At 42.6% G+C, this 21,653-nt stretch overlaps 1 protein-coding gene across 2 annotated transcripts in view; it reads right to left on the minus strand.

Annotated features, from left to right (window-relative positions):
• LOC126174754 (7-methylguanosine phosphate-specific 5'-nucleotidase) overlaps nt 1–21,653 on the minus strand; it is a 73,582-nt gene that overhangs the window by 43,196 nt on the left and 8,733 nt on the right. For both annotated transcript variants that reach the window (XM_049921081.1, XM_049921080.1), the window contains exons 3-5: nt 15,284–15,382; nt 8,247–8,316; nt 6,307–6,529 (exon numbers count right to left, since the gene is read on the minus strand). In XM_049921081.1, the coding sequence (XP_049777038.1) occupies nt 6,307–6,529; nt 8,247–8,316; nt 15,284–15,382 (392 nt within the window). The remainder of the gene's footprint in view (nt 1–6,306; nt 6,530–8,246; nt 8,317–15,283; nt 15,383–21,653) is intronic.

The raw sequence follows: 21,653 nt of genomic DNA on the forward strand, positions 1-21,653 counted from the left end.
ATCCCAAGACTCACGCTTCTTCTTCTTCTTCTTCTTCTTCTTCTTTCGACAGTGAGAGAATTTGTAGTTGGAAAAGAGAAAGCTGCGGCAATATACCTGACAGAGGGGGAGGGGGGCAGGGATATAAAGGAACCAAATTACAGAAAGAAAATGAATGGAATGCATAAAAAATGGTGGAAACATACACCACAAGGAAAAGTACAAGAAGGTATTAAAACCATACAGCAGATGGTCTGGGCTGGCTGATCACAATGATAAATGAGCCAGTCACTCTGCAACACATTAAAATGTCCACCCCAAAAAGACAAGTCATATGTGAGCAACAGTGACACAGAGATGGGTCCTCACGACAGAGGAGGCAGTCGTGTGTTAGTCACCTATGGCCAATGCAGAGCCGGCAGAGAACCACAGAGACCATGTGAGAGGCCCGCATGGAGGTCTTCCACACATTCGTAGTATCCTTAAGGGCACGCAGTTTGTTGTATGTACTGAGATTATGCCATTCCGTCTCTCAAAGCTGAAAAACCTTGCGACGTAATAATGATCGCAGGTCAGTTACAGGGATGCCAATATCCAGAAGAGGTTTCTATGTAGCCTGTTTGGCCACCCTGTGGGCAAATTCATTTCCTGGGATTCCGACGTGGCCTGGGGTCCACACAAACACGATGGAACGACTGGACCATTCCAGGGCATAGATGGACTCCTGGACGGTCGCTACCAAAGGATGGCAGGGGTAGCACTGATCGATATCTCGTAGGCTGGTCAAGGAGTCAATACAGAGGAGAAATGACTCGCCAGGGCATGAGCGCATGCGCTCAAGAGCATGAGAAATGGCCGCCAGCTCTGCAGTGAAAACACTGCAGCCATCTGGCAAAGTGGTGTTGTTCAATATGTCCCCCATGAATATATGCGAAGCCAACGTGACCATCAGCCATCGAGCCACCAGTGTAAACCACTCCGTTGGTCCCAGTACCTGTCAAGAATCAAGAGGAAGTGACAGCAGAGAGTCGCAGGTTTAACTGAGTCCTTAGGACCACGTGAAAGGTCTAGGCACAGCTTCAGCCTAGGTATACACCATGAACTTCGAGTATCGGTGGTAAAGGCAAGGACTCCACTTCAGACAGAAGAAATCGGATGCAAACCGCAATTGTAAGTCCCGACCTGGGCCTCCGATACGGGATGCCATGGATGGGAAAAGAAGACGGTAATTCAAATGCTCAGGGTAACTACCTGTGCAACGTAACTGGCGAGCAGTTGTGCATGCCTAACCTTCAATGGAGGGACTCCGGCCTCCACCAGTACACTGGTCACCAGACTTGTTCTAAAAGCTCCTGTTGCCAGTCGAACACCACAGTGGTGCACTGGGTCTAGTAAATGCAATGCTGAGGGCACCGCTGAACCATAAACCAAACTCCCATAGTCATGGCAGGATTGAATAAGGGCTCTGTAGAGTTGCAGCAGCGTAGAGCGATTTCCACCCCAGTTGGTGCTGCTCAGGCAGTGGAGGGCACCGAGGTGCTGCCAGCACTTCTGCTTCAGCTGACGAAGATGATGAAGCCGTGTTAATTGGGTGTCGGAAACCAGTCCTAAGAATCGATATGTCTCCACTACCATGAGTGGATTATCATTAAGGTAAAGTTCTGGTTCCACATAATGGTACAGCACTGACAGAAGTGCATGACACACGACTTTGTGGCTGTACTGGAGGCTGTGGGCTAGAGCCCATGACTGCGCCTTGTGGATGGCCCCTGTAGGCGCCGATCGGCTGCACCAGTACTGGAGGAACAGTATGAAATGCAGAAGTTGTCTGCATACAGAGAAGGTCAGACCGACGGCCCGACAGCTGCTGCTAGACTGTTAATGGCCACTAAAAATAGAGATACACTCCCTGCGGGACCCCATTCTGCTGGATATGGGGGGAACTATGGGAGGCACCAACTTGGACACGGAAAGTACGGAGTGGTAGGAAATTTTGGATAAATATTGGGAGCGGGCCCCAGAGACCCTACTCATATAATGCGGCAAGGATATGATGTCACCAGGTCGTGTCGTAAGCTTTTCGTAAATCAAAAAAGACAGCAACCAGGTGTTAGCATCTGGAAAAGGCTATTCAGATGGCAGACTCGAGGGAAACTAAATTATCAATGGTAGAGCAACCCTGGCAGAAACCACCCTGGCATGGACCAGTAGGCCACGTGACTCCAGGACCCAACATGACTGCCAACTTACCACACGTTCTAACAGATTACAAAGAACGTTGGTGAGGCTGATGGGTTGATAGCTATCCACACCAAGTGGGTTTTTACTGGGTTTGAGCACTGGAATGATGGTGGCCTCCCTCCATTGCAATGGAAAAACACAATCGCACCAGATCCGGTTGAAGATGACAAGGAGATGTCGCTTGTAGTCGGATGAGAGTTGTTTGATCATCTGACTGTGGATCCGATCTGGCCCAGGAGCAGTGTCGGGGCAATGTGCAAGGATGCTGAGGAGCTCTCACTCTGTAAATGGAGCATTATAGGGTTCACTGTGATGTTCAGTGAACAAGAGGGTTTTCCTTTCCATCCGCGGTTTGAGGGTGCGAAACGCTGGGGGATAATTCTCTGAGGCAGAGGCTCAAGCATAGTGCTCGGCAATTGCATTTGCGTTGGTAGATAACACACCATTGATTTTAATGGCAGTAACACCTGTCGGGGTCTGGTACCCTCAAACACATCTGATCTTTGTCCAGACTTGGAAAGGTGACGTATGGCACCCAATGGTCGAGACGTACCTCTCCCAACACTCCTGTTTTTGTCTTTTTATAAGCTGGTGAACACTGGTACAGAGCCCTTTAAAAGCTATTAGGTCTCTAGGAAAGGGTGCCACTTATGTCACTGTACGAGGTGCATTCAAGTTCTAAGGCCTCCGATTTTTTTTTCTAATTAACTACTCACCCAAAATCGATGAAACTGGCGTTACTTCTCGACGTAATCGCCCTGCAGACGTACACATTTTTCACAATGCTGACGCCATGATTCCATGGCAGCAGCGAAGGCTTCTTTAGGAGTCTGTTTTGACCAGTGGAAAATCGCTGAGGCAATAGCAGCACGGCTGGTGAGTGTGCGGCCACGGAGAGTGTCTTTCATTGTTGGAAAAAGCCAAAAGTCACTAGGAGCCAGGTCAGGTGAGTAAGGAGCATGAGGAATCACTTCAAATTTGTTATCACGAAGAAACTGTTGCGTAATGTTAGCTCGGTGTGCGGGTGCATTGTCTTGGTGAAACAGCACATGCGCAGCCCTTCCCAGACGTTTTTGTTGCAGTGCAGGAAGGAATTTGTTCTTCAAAACATTTTCGTAGGATGCACCTGTTACCGTAGTGCCCTTTGGAATGCAATGGGTAAGGATTACGCCCTCGCTGTCCCAGAACATGGACACCATCATTTTTTCAGCACTGGCGGTTACCCGAAATTTTTTTGGTGGCGGTGAATCTGTGTGCTTCCATTGAGCTGACTGGCGCTTTGCTTCTGGATTGAAAAATGGCATCCACGTCTCATCCATTGTCACAACCGACGAAAAGGAAGTCCCATTCATGCTGTCGTTGTGCGTCAACATTGCTTGGCAACATGCCACACGGGCAGACATGTGGTCGTCCGTCAGCATTCGTGGCACCCACCTGGATGACACTTTTCGCATTTTCAGGTCGTCATGCAGGATGTGTGCACAAAACCCATAGAAATGCCAACTCTGGAGGCGATCTGTTCAACAGTCATTCAGCGATCCCCCAAAACAATTCTCTCCACTTTCTCGATCGTGTCGTCAGACTGGCTTGTGCGAGCCCGAGGTTGTTTCGGTTTGTTGTCACACGATGTTCTGCCTTCATTAAACTGTCGCACCCACGAACGCACTTTCGACACCTCCATAACTTCATCACCACATGTCTCCTTCAACTGTCGATGAATTTCAATTGGTTTCACACCACGCAAATTCAGAAAACGAATGATTGCATGCTGTTCAAGTAAGAAAAACATCGCCATTTTAAGTATGTAAAACAGTTCTCATTCTCGCCGCTCGCGGTAAAATTCCATCTGCCGTACGGTGCTGCCATCTCTAGGACATATTGACAATGAATGTAGCCTCATTTTAAAACAATGCGCATGTTTCTATCTCTTTCCAGTTCAGAGAAAAAAAATCGGAGGCCTTAGAACTTGAATGCACCTCGTAGAGCTTGCCAACACTCTTTAATGGTCTCAGTGATTTCCAGTGGCCACCAAGGTACTGACTTTTGCCGGAGGCACCCTAAAGAACAAGTGATTGTGTTTTTTGCCATTGAAACGATTGTTCTAGTGACCTGCTCAACTACCACATGGATGGTACCATGCGGGGGAGATTCAATGGTGACAGCAGAGGTAAAAGCATCCCAGTCTGCCTTGTTTAAAGCCCATCGTGGTAGACGTTCAAGGGAATAGTGCTGGGGGGAGTGACAGGAAGATGGGAAAGTGGTCACTACCACACAAACCATTGTGGCCTCTCCAGTGGACAGATGGGAGAAGTCTTGGGCTGCAGAGGGATAAAACAATGGCCGAGTAAGTGCCATGAGCCACACTGAAATATATGAGGGGCCCAGTATTTAAGAGGCAGAGGCCGAGTTGAGACAGGAAAGTTTCGACATCTCTTCTTCGGCCAGTAAGCACAGTGCCACCCCACAAGGGGTTATGGGCGTTAAAATCTCCTTAAAGGGGAATGGTCTAGAGAGTTGATGAATCAGTGCAGCCAATGCATTCAGGGGTACTGCACCATCTGGAAGAAGATATACGTTGCAGACAGTTTATTCCTGCATCGTCCTTATCCTGACAGTCACAGCTTCAAGAGTGGTTTGAAGGGGCACAGGTTCACTGCATACTGAGTTCAGGACAGAGACACAAACTCCACCTGATACTATTATAGACGCTACGGTTCTTGTAATATCCCCTATAGCCGTGGAGGGCAGGGGTCCGCACTGCCAGGAACCAGGTTTCCTGGAGGGCAATGCAGAACGGATCTTTTAAGTAATTTCCTGTATGAAAAAAGACAGTAATGCCACGTGACATATTGAGCAGATCAGTGACTAGATACTTTAGTGTATTACACACTAATAAATTTAATAGTATAGCGAGTATTTTCATTTTAAAAAAATCTGTGCTTAGTAGCTGTTCAGATTTCTACCATAAACTTGCTAACGTGAATAAAAGGGTTTGTGAATGATTGTGATAGGATTAGCAAGGGCTTGGCAGTGAACGTGTAATGCTTAACTTCTGGAAATATCGAAGTTTTGCCAGTATTTTCACCTTTCGTTCAGAATTAAGATCTCTTCCTGAATATTACAATAGTTATGTTGTATGCAGCCTGGTGAGAGTTGCAGTACGGTAGGTTTCTGCTCGGCTTCGCTACCGGCCAACAGCTGCAAGTAGTTCACAGATAGGTGCTGGTTTAAACCCAAAAAAGAACTGCGTCGCTGCAGTAGCAAATGGCCATATGCAGGCACTGAAGAGAGCCTAGTTGCAAAATATAACATTACTTCCAGGAAGCGGAGATACCCACTATTATAGCTTTCGGCCATTAAGGTCTTTTTCAGCAACACACACACACACACACACACACACACACACACACACACACACAACTTGCACACACGTCTGCAGTCTCAGACAACTGAAACCACATGTTTCAGTTGTCTGAGACAGCAGACATGTGTGCAAGTTGCGTTTACTTAGTGTGTGTGCACGCACATGTATGTACATGTGTCTATTGCTGAAAAAGGCCCTTTTTGTTGTGACTATCACGACTCAGCATCTCCGCTATATGATGAGTACCAACTTTCCTTCTCTAATATTGTTACATTCCATCCTGGATTTTCCATTGTTTAATTCCAGGACGGGAATAATAAACAAAAATGAAAAAAGACATCCACCTGTGTCTGCTGCATGAGTGATTGATGGTGTATAATTGCTCATGATAACAGAAGAGGAGAGAGAGGAAAGGTGAGTGACAATTGGAGGCAATAATATCTATGGGTAAGAAGCAGGCTGATCATGTAAAGGAAAACATCACAGAGGGGAAGCAAACAAAATAAGGACTTGAAAAGCAATTCACAAAACTGAGAAAGCTGTTCTATAATTTCTGTACAGCATTCTAGGCTAGTACATTTATAAAGATTGCTAATTGAAAGGGCTGCAGTTCAGAAGTGGAAGTTTATGAGAAGGACTGACAATTTATTCTCTAATTGAAAATTTTATTCTGATCTGTTATTAATGACCTGTAATACATATAAAAATTTCTGAGAAATTACCTGAGAGGAACTCTAGTCTGTGCAACAACTTCATGAATCTCTTGACAGTCAAAGTCATAACCTCTCAGGAGATCCTGAGCTTTGATATACCATTCCAACATGTATTCCATTTTCTGTTCTCTGGTCAACTTTGGATCAATCTCCAGTGCTCGATAATATCTGTAAAGAGCACCGGAATCCGCTTTATAACTACTAGGCAACTGCTTGCACTCTCCAAAGATACCTGACAAATGATAAACATATATTAACATTTTATTTATTCTCAAGAAGGTCCAAAAGAGAAAAGTACTTCCCTAACAAACTGACTTCTAATTAAATATATCTAAAAACAAAGATGCTGTAACTTACCAAACGAAAGCGTTGGTATGTCGATAGACAAAATAAAAAACACACAAACACACACACAAATTTCAAGCTTTCGCAACCCAAGGTTGCTTCATCTGGAAAGAGGGAAGGAGAAGGGAAAGACGAAAGGATGTGGGTTTTAAGGGAGAGGGTAAGGAGTCATTCCAATCCTGGGAGTGTAAAGACCTACCTTAGGGGGAAAAAAAGGACAGGTATACACTCGCGCGCGCGCGCACACACACACACACACACACACACACACACACACACACACACACACACACACATCCATCTGCACATATAGAGACACAGGCAGACATATGTAAATGCAAAGAGGTTGGGCAGAGATGTCATTTGAGGTGGAAGTACAGAGGCAAAGATGAATTTGAATGACAGGTGAGGTACGAGCAGCGGCAACTTGAAATTAGCGGAGGTTGAGGCCTGATGGGTAACGGGAAGAGAGAATATATTAAATGTTGTATGAATTCCTTGCCTCACATAAAACTAATATTTCTTGAATGGCATCGCCTTCACAAACACCATACAGCTACACCAATAATTTAGTTAGCAGTATTTGGAACTGCTTCAGGACAAACCCATTATCAACAGCCAGATGTAAAAATATAAAGTAAATACTGCTAACGCTGCAGATTTTTATGCTTGACTGTTTGCTGATTTTATTGCTTCATTGTTGATAATAGATTTATTCTGAAACATTTTCAGTAATTGATAAATCAGTTATGTCATTCACGAAACACTATTAAAATTAAATATAATCCAGTTAAATAAGTGATCATTATAGTCCTGTAACTTATTTCCTAAATACATATTAAAGAATGTAGAAAGGTGGGAGGGGAGATGTGGGAGGGAATGGTTAAATACTTTATTCATCAACTGGACTACGACAAAAATTACCTAGTCAGGAATGAATCGGCAGATACAAAAGAAATCACAGTGGTGGAGGTCAGGAGGAGTAATACCCAGCTCAGGAAAAGTACTGATAGTTTTTGATTTACATGATTGCAACACCAGGACAAAATGTAACTACTGCACTTTCAATAAAACTGAATGTGACTGGTAAGTCCAACAAGATGCCAAACTCCCTAAAATCACGTATGAGACATGATTTAACAAACAAATTAAAAATCTATTTAGTTTGATTTTTTTTTAATATTCATTCACAGAATTTTAAGTGTGAATTCGAACAATTGGTGCTGTTTTATATAATACCGATGTATTATACAACACTGTTTATGTTGGCAAACAGTTTGAATAAGCAGCAGCAGCAGCAGCAAAACATGAACTGCAATGTAATAAACATGCCTGATAAATCCAATTGTTTTATGCAGGTTATGCTTAGAGTATAATTATTGCAATTATATTATTTATGATATTTGCAAACGCCATTAGTTTAATAACTCCTTGGAAACAGAAAGTAAATAAACATTTTTTTTTCACATAGCTATGGAAATCACAGGCATTTATACAGATAAATGCCCATAACAAGCTCATTGAAATCATGGAATCTTTAGTATTCATTTACAAGGTAAATGGGTAAGAAAGCATATACATTCCAAATTAAGATTTACACTTACCAAAACTTGTGAGACATCGATTTCCATTGACATGTTGTTTTGTCAATGTTTGGTCAAAATCAAGTATTACCTGAAACAATATTGACAGCTCACTTACTATACTTGCCAAGTGCCTCCTATAATTACAACAAACTATTGCACAATATGTGTGCAGAGGCTTAAGCATTTTTCAACTTTTTATTTTCTGATTTGTAACAATTAATCAAGTACTATCTTAGAAAATTTGCCTTTACAGCTATACCTACGTACATACTCTGCAAGCCAACATAAGGGACATGGCAGAGGGTATTAATACCACTGTACTGTATGTATGCAATCAAATTCAAATTCATCCATCCTTTTCTTCACTTTGCTTTGATTATAAGATGGATTCATTATGAACTTCATTACCTTATATTCTCTGCCATTATGACTTTGCCACTATATTTCCCACCACAAAGAGAAGAAATTTTGGTGTCAGATACTCATTTTAAATACAATGATGCCATCACAACAATTAACTCAATTGTCTTGTCACCAGCTTTAAGCTAGAATTATAATTGGAGTTATGTTTCTTTCAGTTTCTGTTAACTACCAATATCTCAGAACTGGCAGTTAAATGAACCAATGTTGTTTTGAAAGTACGCCATTACCATTTTATGAGAAATTTTGTTATCTTGTTTCCCTTGACTATGTGTTGCAAGCAGCACAAGAAATGAGAAAGAGACAGACTCATCTCCTGTACAATGAACTGCCTTCAATTTTCTTTACAAATCTAGGTTACATGCATCAGAGCATTCCTGAAATAAGGAAAAAAGTTTCAAGCAACTGCATGGAAAACTGGATGGAAAGCTACAGAACATCTAACATTAATAATAGTGTATGCTAAAGCCACAGAATTGTTACATCTCACCAAGTGAAGTTTTATAAATCAGAATCCTGCATTACCTTTAGGTCAGCCAGCAAGAACAACTTCAGAATTGCTTCCATTCATTGTCAGTTCTGACTTCCCCATCAAGTAATGATAGCTAGATGATTTCCTTGTCACACTGTTTTAGGACGATGCCACTCTTATGGGGAAAGGCTCCCTAGATAAAAGCACTGAAATGACCTTTTGTGCTGTACAATGCTGCAACCTGAATGCATCAGTAGCAAAACATAGTATATGACAGTAAAATCCAAAGAAGCTGCACAGTCAAAATAAACTTATCAGATGGGACAGAGTTTGCAACTGTTCACTGGAACCACTTCATGATTGAAGAAATGTGAATTTTACTTATTGATGTCATTTTCTGAAGCCACAGAACTTTCCTAAAGTAGCAAATGACACTGGTAGGTGCTCTGAGTTGTCAGTCTTCTGTGATACAAAGTAAGACCGGCTTCTGTCAGCAGCCACTCACTGGGCCACACGAGACTACACCTGTACATTAGATTTACTACAATGTAACTAAAAAAACCAGACTACTATAAAACATTGTCAGAAGCAGTTTGCCAGAAAGCAGATGTCAGGATATAGTTTAAATAAAGGCTCCATATGCTGTATGACCAGGAGTGAAAAGAAGTTTGTTTACCTGAGGAATCAGTGCCAGCAATTTTTCAATATTTTCACCATTCATTGGTCAGGTGGTTCTTAGTGTCCATAAAACGACCATGAAGATCAAAGACCACTTGACTTGGCCTACCTTACGCAAGGGTATCTGGAAATTAGTGGGGGAGTTTAAGGCTGCTAAAGCAGATCTTAACTCTTGGAAAGGGCTTCTTCAGTCAACATGTGAGCATAATCCCATGGAAAAATCATTCATTGATTACATTGGACCATTGCTGCAGACCCGCAACAGGAACTGCTATATTTTCTTTGTTATAGACATATTTTCCAGGTTTTTGTGGCTCAGTCTGAGTCATGGAGTTACTGTGGCCTTAACCATCTATCATGTGTCTAAAATCTTTTCCATCTTTGGCCCTCCCAGAACTTTGGTTAGCGATAATGCTCTGGCATTTTTATACAAAGACTTCACAAAGTTGTATTTTGAAAATGCAGTAAAAGATTGCACGACGATTCAATGCTACTCCCAGCCCTCATTTGTGGAGAGGGTCAACCATAACCTCAAATCTTACACTGATCTTCCATGCACGCACTCAGAACAAATGGGATATTCCATCCCCTGGATGAACCTAGCATTTAACTCAGTCCATCATGAAGTCATCAGGGTAATACCCCCATCCATGGTTTTCAGCTGCCCCCTCAATTCTCCCTGGGTCAATTTGTGGTCCATAAACAATATCCTTCCATACAAAATCACCCCTGAAATTATCCAAAAAGAATGGCAATGAGCCAGGAGCAATATTGTTCTTGCACAACAGAGACAGTTGCAGCATTATTATAAGAGTCAGCGCCTATTTAAGGTAAAGGTCAGCGACCAAGTCTTTATCTGTAAGTCTGTCGTATGAATACAGGGTGTTGCCATTTTGCACAAGTTATCACATTGCTTTGTGGGACCTTTTGTGAGGTGAGTAAAGTACTGAATCCAGTCAGCCTCTTGGCCTGCCACCTCGTTACAGGCAAGATATTGAGGGTACATGTCTCCCAGCTGAAAGGTGGCATCTAACTATAGTTGTTTCCAAGTCCTTCCCTGGGGGACAAGGGCTTTCTAGCTTTGGGTGGGGAGGATGAGCCGTGCAGGTTCCTATTGATCTTGTTTCCCCGACAGGAGTCATTATCTTTGACTGACAGCCAAGCCGGGTGGACTAGAGGGCATGTGTGGAGAGCAGAAGGGAGTGTAAGAGGACAGCGTACGGACTGGAGAGCGGCAATCGTGGAGTTATGACTTGGCCAGTCACCAGGAAGTAAGTTGCAAAACTGAGTGCTAGTGCAGCAAGCTGGGGCTAGTTGTTGTCAAATGGCTGTGGGAGTGGGTTTTAGACAGCTGGTTGCCCAGGATTATACATCAAGTCACCTGTACGGTTACTTGGGATGCATCATGCAGCTCTAGTCAGTGGAATGCCCTTACCTGCCTGTACCAGGAATGTGCATGTAGTAATCAACCTGGCTATTTTTCATTACTACAGCTTTTGCTATTGCATTGTAAGAAACACTACAAATTTAAAATGTAATTGATTCTGCTTGTCTTCGCATTCTGGTAGAAGTTGGCAGTTTGGGTGAATGCAACACAAGGCATATGCAATGGTAGCTTCAGAATGACTGGTATTTCATAACTAACATTTGAATGTGAATCAAGGCCAAGCTGTTGTGCGAACTTTCTTAGTGTTCGTGTTCCAGTTTGACTGAGCCTAGTAAGAGCAGTTAAAATACATTCTCTTACACCATTTTAGAAGGCAAAGCTGTTTCAATCTTTGGTTATCATAATCTTAAGAATTATGTGACTTCCTCATACTGGGCAGATTCATTAGAATGCCTTTGCAGCACAGAAAACTTTGTGGTTTCTTAAGTTGTAAAAATGTTGTGCAGTCTGAATCAGATTTTAGAGTCATTAGAGCACATTGTGCTGAGAGTTTAAACACCTGTACCATTAAGCAGTTTAATTCACAAATGGCAGTTTGCCACTGAAGGGCTTTCTTCATTGAATGGTTAACCAAATCAGTATACATTTTACTGCATAGCTGCCCACTGCTGCCCTGAATTTCTTGTAGTTATTAAGCCTCAAGCAGGTATTTGTTCATAAGTTAACCTTTTTAATTATTCTCTTAAAGAAACTTAATTTTTACAAAATTTTAAGTTCTAAATTATTTATGGCCATTTCTAATATCTAAAATTCCAAAGTTTTTAAATATTTTCATGACTTTTCTACTGTGCTATGGTTTAAGATTTTAAATTACTGAGGACAGTAATCATGATGTTGAGCACCATAAACTGCATAACCTATAATGCAAAATAAAATTCTTTTCTGTGCCAATGTGACTATCACAGTTGATGTAGTTAGTGACCACGACAAAAAAGATAACTCCAACAGGAAAATCAAAGCCCCCTTATGCTAAATCCTTTCTATTACAGTTTCTTTGACCAACCCTGGCAAATGAGCCATTACAAAACCTGTCATTTTCTACAGGGGTCCTGACAATAACACACGTTTTGCTATTCATGTTTACTCCCCCGTCATAATGTATGTAATCAATTTATGAGTTTGTACTGTTTTCAGTATTGAATGGTACTTAAAAATTTCAGATGGCTTAAACTTACTCATTATCTTATATTAATTTGGTATTGCTGATGTTTCCAGCACAGCTGTAAACTTTACATTGCATAACATTCTACTACCCCCCCCCCCTCTCTCCTCTCTCTCTCGCTCTGTGTGTGTGTGTGTGTGTGTGTGTGTGTGTGTGTGTGTGTGTTTTATTTATGTTAATATTTAATTTTTTCTTCATTGCCTCTCCTTCTGTGTATTTTTTTTTCTCCCGAAATGTGCAGGTGTCATTTGTCGATGCTTCTTTTTTTTAAAGGTATAATGATTTTATTTGTGAAGGGTATTTATCATTTGCACTGTACGCTTAACTGAAGCCAAAGAGTGGAGCTTCACAATTAGAGGCACACTTCACCCTTCGTGGCAATTTTCAATAGTTAACAACAGATACATGCTCAGGAGATGGGATGTGAATAGGTTGAAAGAAGCAAAGGTTGTTGAGACTTTCAGAGGGAGCATAAGCAAATAGAACAAGGGGAAGGAATACAGTAAAAGATGATTGGGTAGATTTAAGAGATGAAACAGTGAAGGCGGCAGATGATCAAACAGGTAGAAAGACAAAGCTTAGTATAAATCCTTCGATAAGACGGGAGATACTGAATTTAATTGGTGAAAGGAGAAAATATAAAAATGCAGCAAATGAAGCAGGTAAAAGGGAATACAAATTAGGCTAACACGAAGTGCAAAATGGCTAAGCAGGAATGAATAAAGGACAAATGCTAGGACTTAGAAGCATATTTCACCAGGGGAAAAACAGATACTGCCAATAGGAATATTTAAAGAGGAAAGGGAAGCAGCTCTAGAATATCAACAGCTCATATGGAAAACCAGTCCTAAGCAAAGAAGGGGAAGTTGAAATGTGGACGGAGTATATAGAGGTCTATACATGGAAGGTAATATTACAGAAATGGAAGAGGACGGAGATAAAAATGAGATGGGAGATATAATACTGTGAGAAAATTCGACAGGGCACTGAAAGACGTAAGTTGAAGCAAGCCCCCTGGAGAAGATGACTTTCCATCAAACTATTGATAGCCTTGGGAGAGCCAGCCCTGACAAAACTCTTCCATTTGGTGTGCAAAATGTATGAGACAGGCAACATACCCTCGGACTTCAAGAAGAATATTATTAATTCCAATACCAAAGAAAGCAGCTGCTGACAGGTGTGAAAATTACCAAACTATCATTTTAATAAGTCGTGGTTGCAAAATCCTGACACAAATTCTTTACAGAAGAATGGAAAAACTGGTAGAAGCTGACCTCGAGGGAAGACCTGTTTTGATTTTGGAGAAATGTAGGAACATGTGAGACAAACCTACATTTATAGCATTTGTGGATTTATAGAAAGTTTTTGACATTATTGACTAGGAAACTCTCTGTGAAATTCGGAATGTAGCAGGGGTAAAATACATGGAATGAAAGGCTATTTACAATTTGTATAGAAACCGGAAGGCAGTTATAAGAGTCTGTGAAGGAGTTGTTGAGAAGAGAGTGGGAGAGGGTCGCAGCCTATTCCCAATGTTATTCAATTTGTACATGGAGCAAGCAGTAAAGGATACCAAAGAAAAATTTGGAGTAGGAATTAAAGTTCAGGGAGAAGAATTAAAAATCTTGAAGTTTGCTGATGACACTGTCATTCTGTCACAGACAGAAAAAGACTTGGAAGAGCAACTGAACAGAATGGAAATGTATTTGAAGGAGGTTATGAAATGAACATGAACAAAAGCAAGACAAGACTAATGGAATGTAGTTGAATTACATCAGGTGATGCTGAAGGAATTAGACTAGAAAAGGTGACATTCAAAGTAGTGGATAGGTTTTGCTATTTGGACAGCAAAATAATTGATGATGGTCGACATAGGATAGAAAATGTAAACTGGAAATGGCAAGGAAAGCGTTTCTGGAGAAGATAAATTTGCTAACATTAAATACTGATTTAAGTGTTAGGAAGTCTTTTTTCGAAGTATTTGTGTGGAGCGCAGCCACATATGGAAGTAAAACATGGACAATTAACAGTTTAGACAAGAAGAAAACAGATGCTTTTGAAATGTGGTGCTACAGATGAATGCTGAAGATTAGATGGATAGATCACGTAAGGAATGAGGAGGTACTGAATAGAACTGGGGAGACAAGAAATTTGTTGCACAACTTAACTAAAAGAAGGTATAGGACACATTCTGAGGCCTCACGGGATCACCAATTTTGTACTGGAGGAGAGTGAGAGGGGGAGGAAGACCAATAGATTAATACAGTAGCCTACATAGATTCAGAAGAATGTAGGTTGCAGTAATTATTTGGAGAGAAAGAAGTTTGCACAGGATATAATAGGGTGGAGAGATGCAATACACCAATCTTCAGACTGCAGATCCCAACAATAACAGATTGATATACCTCTTGCTCTATCTCTAACACTATAATGTTAGCACCCAAAAACCAACCAGACAGGATTGCCATAGTAGGGGATGTTTTAAAGTGCTTATTCCTTAACACTAAAGACACCACCTACTGTAAATTACTAGTAGTTCATACATTTGACTGTTTAATGGGTTCATACGGATTATAAATATTTAACACTAATAGTTCCCAGACAAACCCACTATATCTTTATATCAAAATAGAACAACAGACTGGTATCTATCAGAAATGTATTGAAAAATACAGATGACATAAAGTGAAAGGATCACATGGATGTACAAAAATAGGGTAGACATCTTAAAAAGGGGGGAAATTAATGATTAAAACATATCTGTTAAAGGATCTGTGTCCTGGAAGAGATTTGTGCAAAACTGACATAGCTGACAAAAACAACACACAACAAACACATACATATTAAATAGGCAGTTATAAGCTGCACATACATACCTGCAATTTATCCTTCCCATCACTGATAATCCTGTTGACCATCTCCTCGACATGATTTTTGTCCTTAATGTGAACAGCTCTACTTAATAAGGCCTTCACCTGCAAAATATAAATGTATCATCTATTTTCCTTGTAAGTAAACCAAAATAAAATTAGCTGCTGCATGTAATTGAAAGCTGGATTATACACAGTGCACAATTCCTTGTGTGCAGCTGGATAATAAGTTAAAATAGAGTCAATACATAGATAAACTTATCAAGATGTTAAGATCAACACAATTTGCTATTAAAAGTATATCTCATTACATTTTCTTAAAGACATGTGTGTGTGCTTATTTTCATCCCTGTCTCCACATTCTCTTACAGAATTATTGTGGGGCAGTGAACCTAAAACAAATTAAGTATTAGGCTGGTCCATAAGTTTGTAGCATTTTAGTTTTGCATATTGGTATTAAGGTTGCTATGGGTTTGTTTATCAACTGTCATTTTTTATTTGTAGTTCACTGTTGCTATTTCAGTTCACATATTGTCATTTAGTCATTTGGATACAGTGAATGGAGTGTTAAGTGGAGAAATCAGACATTTCTGACACATCCTTCTGTTTGAGTTCAATAGAGGAGTGACAGCAATGGAGGCAACCAGAGGAATTTAGCTTGTGTATGAGGATAAATCCATTAGATTGAGCACGGCAAAAAATAGTTCTCGTTTTGAGGAGAATCTTTTTGACATTAATGACATTCAAAAAGACCTATGAAAACAGTTTAAATGCTAAATCCACAATGATCTGCATTAGTGAACTAGAGAACTGGCAAATGTGATGAACTGTGGTCACTCCACCTGTGAAATTTGCTTGCAATGGGGAAGATTAAAAAATTCGTTGTAAGGGTGCTGCATGCTCTAAGCCAAAATCACAGAAAACAGTAGGTGGCAGGTGTGCATCTCTGCTTGCTCGTCATCAAGGCTCACGAGCAACACTGACCATTCCTACTGTGTATCATTCCTGGTGACAAGAAATGGCGTTTTTATGCTAACATAAGGAAGATAGAGGAATGGTTGAACCTAAACGAAGCAGCAATTCCCCATACAAAGACCTGTGAGCTTCCACAAAAGATAATGTTTGATATCCGGTGAAACAGCAAAAGTGTGGTATACTACGAATTGCTTGGCTGAGGTGTGACCACCGCTGCTGACATTTACTGTCAACAACTGAGATTTCTTGCAGACACAATCCTAGAACCACAACCAGTACGACTGTATGAAGTGATCTTACTCCACTATACCGGTAATGCCTGTCTGCATTCTGCTAGAAAAAAAAACCACGCTATGCAAGAGTTGGGGTAGGAAGTCATTCCACACCACCTTATTCAGCTGATCTCGCACCCTCAGATTTTCACCTTTTCCACTCTCTATTGAACAACCTTCAAGAAACTTTCTTTGTGGATGAAAACACACATGGCTTGACAAGTTCTTTGCCTCAAAACCACACGATTTCTACAGTTGTGGAACCAAGAAGTTACCCCAGCAACGGCAGGCTGCTGCAAATGGTGGAGGAGAATATACACTCCTGGAAATGGAAAAAAGAACACATTGACACCGGTGTGTCAGACCCACCATACTTGCTCCGGACACTGCGAGAGGGCTGTACAAGCAATGATCACACGCACGGCACAGCGGACACACCAGGAACCGCGGTGTTGGCCGTCGAATGGCGCTAGCTGCGCAGCATTTGTGCACCGCCGCCGTCAGTGTCAGCCAGTTTGCCGTGGCATACTGAGCTCCATCACAGTCTTTAACACTGGTAACATGCCGCGACAGCGTGGACGTGAACCGTATGTGCAGTTGACGGACTTTGAGCGAGGGCGTATAGTGGGCATGCGGGAGGCCGGGTGGACGTACCGCCGAATTGCTCAACACGTGGGGCATGAGGTCTCCACAGTACATCGATGTTGTCGCCAGTGGTCGGCGGAAGGTGCACGTGCCCGTCGACCTGGGACCGGACCGCAGCGACGCACGGATGCACGCCAAGACCGTAGGATCCTACGCAGTGCCGTAGGGGACCGCACCGCCACTTCCCAGCAAATTAGGGACACTGTTGCTCCTGGGGTATTCGCGAGGACCATTCGCAACCGTCTCCATGAAGCTGGGCTACGGTCCCGCACACCGATAGGCCGTCTTCCGCTCACGCCCCAACATCGTGCAGCCCGCCTCCAGTGGTGTCGCGACAGACGTGAATGGAGGGACGAATAGAGATGTGTCGTCTTCAGCGATGAGAGTCGCTTCTGCCTTGGTGCCAATGATGGTCGTATGCGTGTTTGGCGCCGTGCAGGTGAGCGCCACAATCAGGACTGCATACGACCGAGGCACACAGGGCCAACATCCGGCTTCATGGTGTGGGGAGCGATCTCCTACACTGGCCGTACACCACTGGTGATCGTCGAGGGGACACTGAATAGTGCACGGTACATCCAAACTGTCATCGAACCCATCGTTCTACCATTCCTAGACTGGCAAGGGAACTTGCTGTTCCAACAGGACAATGCACGTCCGCATGTATCCCGTGCCACCCAACGTGCTCTAGAAGGTGTAAGTCAACTACCCTGGCCACCAAGATCTCCGGATCTGTCCCCCATTGAGCATGTTTGGGACTGGATGAAGCGTCGTCTCACGCGGTCTGCACGTCCAGCACGAACGCTGGTCCAACTGAGGCGCCAGGTGGAAATGGCATGGCAAGCCGTTCCACAGGACTACATCCAGCATCTCTACGATCGTCTCCATGGGAGAATAGCAGCCTGCATTGCTGCGAAAGGTGGATATACACTGTACTAGTGCTGACATTGTGCATGCTCTGTTGCCTGTGTCTATGTGCCTGTGGTTCTGTCAGTGTGATCATGTGATGTATCTGACCCCAGGAATGTGTCAATAGTTTCCCCTTCCTGGGACAATGAATTCACGGTGTTCTTATTTCAATTTCCAGGAGTGTATTATTGATGACTCACGTCTCCTGTTATGCATATCTGTTGTTTTTATTAAACTTATGGAGAAATACTGTGAGCTTAAGCACCAATGTGATACTTTATATGCAATATTGTTGCTGGTCAATAAACAGATGATCACATATCTTACAGAAGCCTTTTCAGGTGATCTGAATTCTTACACTCACTTTCCAGTACATTAAAAGGTCTTTATAGCGTTTTTTCTTTTTTTTTTTTAACCGATAGTAAAAATTAGTGCTAGCAAACTGTGACATTCACAAACACAATTTCAGTCTTAAAACTAATTTTCATGCTGGCTTGGCTTCCTTCTCTAGGATTCATAATGTGGAGTTATACACTCTGGCACAAAGAAAGTCAACAAGCTACCATCTAACATAAAGCAAGACATTGTAAATCTCAAAAAATTCGAAAGAAAATTAAAAATATTCTTCATGAGCCACTCTTTCCACAAATCACCTGTGTATCCAGTTTAAAGGGTTTGTTAAGTTCTGTTACTTACATGGCAAACAGCAGTGTCCATTGTAAAGATGCATGACAAGTAGTAATCTATGGCAAATATTTTCTTTGAAAAATATTAGTATCATCAAGTGAACATTAAACCACCAATAGAAGATCAACATCTTCTTTCTTCCAAATAGCTGGCTACTTTAAATTTAGCTGGCATAGGCTCGAATAGGATTAAGCAGTGTAATGATGTACTGTATATAGTACACAGACTAAGTTTCTATGATTTGTTTGTCTGTTGTTAATGTATTCCTTGACTCATTTCACATCCCTGAAGTTTCTTTTTCTTAATGGTATCTATGGAACATGGTAAAATGAAAGAAAGAAAGGTGCCAGTTTGGCTACAAACTGGAGAAGAAAATGAGTATTTTGTCATAACAGTAACTGTATTTATTGAGCGTACATTTTGCACACATTTCTGCAAAATAATAATAATATCATCATGTATGAAAAAGTTCCCGGAACTGCACAAGCTAGCAAGAGACATTTATAAAAAATCAAAATATAAGACTTTTAGAAACAACTGCCAAACCAGAGTTGAGATGAAATGTACATAGAAACCAACGTAAATTTGAAATTCTCTAAATTCTCAACATTATTTAAACTGAACTTTGAAAAGACATTCACAAAAGTAGCCATATCAGTACCAATGTCTTGCAAAAACAAATGTGAGAAAAAAATCAGTGCCATACCTCAATGAGGAACTTGAAACTTTCAGCACAAGGCAGCAGCATGTAGAAGAACTAAATTTACAGGAATAGTTGACCATGCACTGGGGCAGGGGGGGGGGGGGGGTTGAGCGTGGAAGACAGGACAAAGAAGGAAGCTGAAAATCATGGCGAAGAGATGCAAGGTGGAGCCCAACTGGTAAACCCACCCAAGGGCGACGTCCATGGTCTGGAAACAGGATAGATTAGGAAGGATGAGTGAGAGAGGAACGGACAGCGACTGCGTAAGACACCAGAAGCTGGGACCGCCGAACAGAAAAGGGAGCGGGGGGGGGGGGGGAGGGGGAATCCCAGCTTCAACCAGGAGACTATCAACAGGGCTAGTAGGGAAGGCACCGGTGGCCAAACAGATATCACGATGGTGGACTGGATCCAGCATGTGCAGTGCGGAAGGAGCAGCCGAACCATAAACTTGCCAACCATAGTCCAAGCGAGACAGAACTAAAGCATGATAAAGGCGGAGAAGGATGGAGCGGTCCACACCACAAGAGGTGTGGGCAAGGAAGAGAAGAACATTAAGTTTACAGAAACATCCTACCTTCAGAAGTCTGAAATGGGACAGCCAAGTGAGCTTGTTGTAGAAAAGAAGACCCAGGAAACAAAACTGTGGGACCACAGGCAAACGTTGTGCATCGAGATAGAGCTCCAGATCGGGGTGGATCGTAGTACGGTGACAGAAGTGGACCACCGGCAATTTTAAAGGAGAGAATTGAAACCCGTGTGAGAGGATCCATGCAGAGGCACGCCGTATAGCTCCCTGGAGTTGCCGCTCTGCAGAGGCCATCGAAGAGGAACTAACCCAAATGCAGAAATCATCCACATACAGAGCAAGGGCGACCAAAGGACTGACAGAGGCCACAAGTCCATTGATAGCAATGAGGAAAAGAAGTACACTCAGTACAGAACCCTGTGGAATGCCAGTCTCCTGGGTCCGTGGAGAACTAAAAACAGTACCAACCCGAACCCTGAACGATCAATGGAACAGGAAATGGCAGATAAAAACCAGGAGTGGGCCCCGAAGACCCCACTGATGAAGTGTAAGCAAGATGTGATGGCGCCAAGCCATGTCATAGGCCATGCGAAGGTCGAAAAATACTGCAACCAAATGGCAGCACTGGGAAAAAAACCTGCCGAACTGCGGATTCCAAGCAAAGTAAATGATCGATCGAAGACTGTCCCTCTCAGAAGCCACACTGGTAAGGGGACAATAGATCCAGAGATTCGGCTACCATCTGTTCTAGTAACTTGCAAACAACATTTGTCAGACTAATTGGCCAATAGCTTTCAACAAATAGGGGGTTCTTACCAGGCTTAAGGGCAGGAACCACGATGCTATCCCTCCACTGAGAAGGGAAGTCACCCTGGAGCCAAATACGGTTAAACACCCAGAGAAGATGTTGCCGTTGTGGAGCACTGAGATGTTGAAGCAGTGGGTTATGAATGGAGTCTGGGCCAGGGACCGTATCATGAGAAGAAGAAAGCGCAGAAAGAAATTCCCATTCAGTAAAAGGTTCGTTGTAAGATTCTGACTGACAAGGGGTAAAACATAAGGCAGAAGCTTCGGCCCGCTGTTTCCGATGAAGGAAAGCAGCTGGATAGAAGACTGATGCTGATGCCGTTGCAAAATGGGTCGCAAGATGTTCCGCAAGGATCAATGGGTCCGTACAAAGGCCATCTGGGAGGTGAAGGCCTGGGAGGGTGGACTGCTGATGGCAACCTTGGAGAGAGCGAAGTGTAGCCCATACCCGTGACATAGGGACAGTAGAACCGAGGGAAGAAACAAAGCATTCCCAACATATCCATTTGCTCTGTTTGACTAAATAATGGGCTTTAGCATGAAGGCATTTAAAGATAATAAGGTTGGCAATGGATGGGTGCCTCTTAAGGTGTTGCAAAGCTCAACAGCGATCACGGATGGCAATGGCAATGGCCGTACTCCACCACGGGACATGCCGGCGGCGAAATGGTCCAGATGAGTGTGGTACAGCAAGGCTAGCAGCGCGAACAATCGTGTGTCAGACACGTCACGTAGGACGTCATCAATACAACCCGACAAAGAGGGAGAAAACACGACCTGTGCAGTGTATAGAGGTCAATCGGCGCATTGGAAAGACAAACAAGGTAATCTGTCCATCGGGGAGCGGGA

Source organism: Schistocerca cancellata, chromosome 3, assembly GCF_023864275.1.
Source record: "Schistocerca cancellata isolate TAMUIC-IGC-003103 chromosome 3, iqSchCanc2.1, whole genome shotgun sequence".
NCBI lineage: Eukaryota > Metazoa > Arthropoda > Insecta > Orthoptera > Acrididae > Schistocerca > Schistocerca cancellata.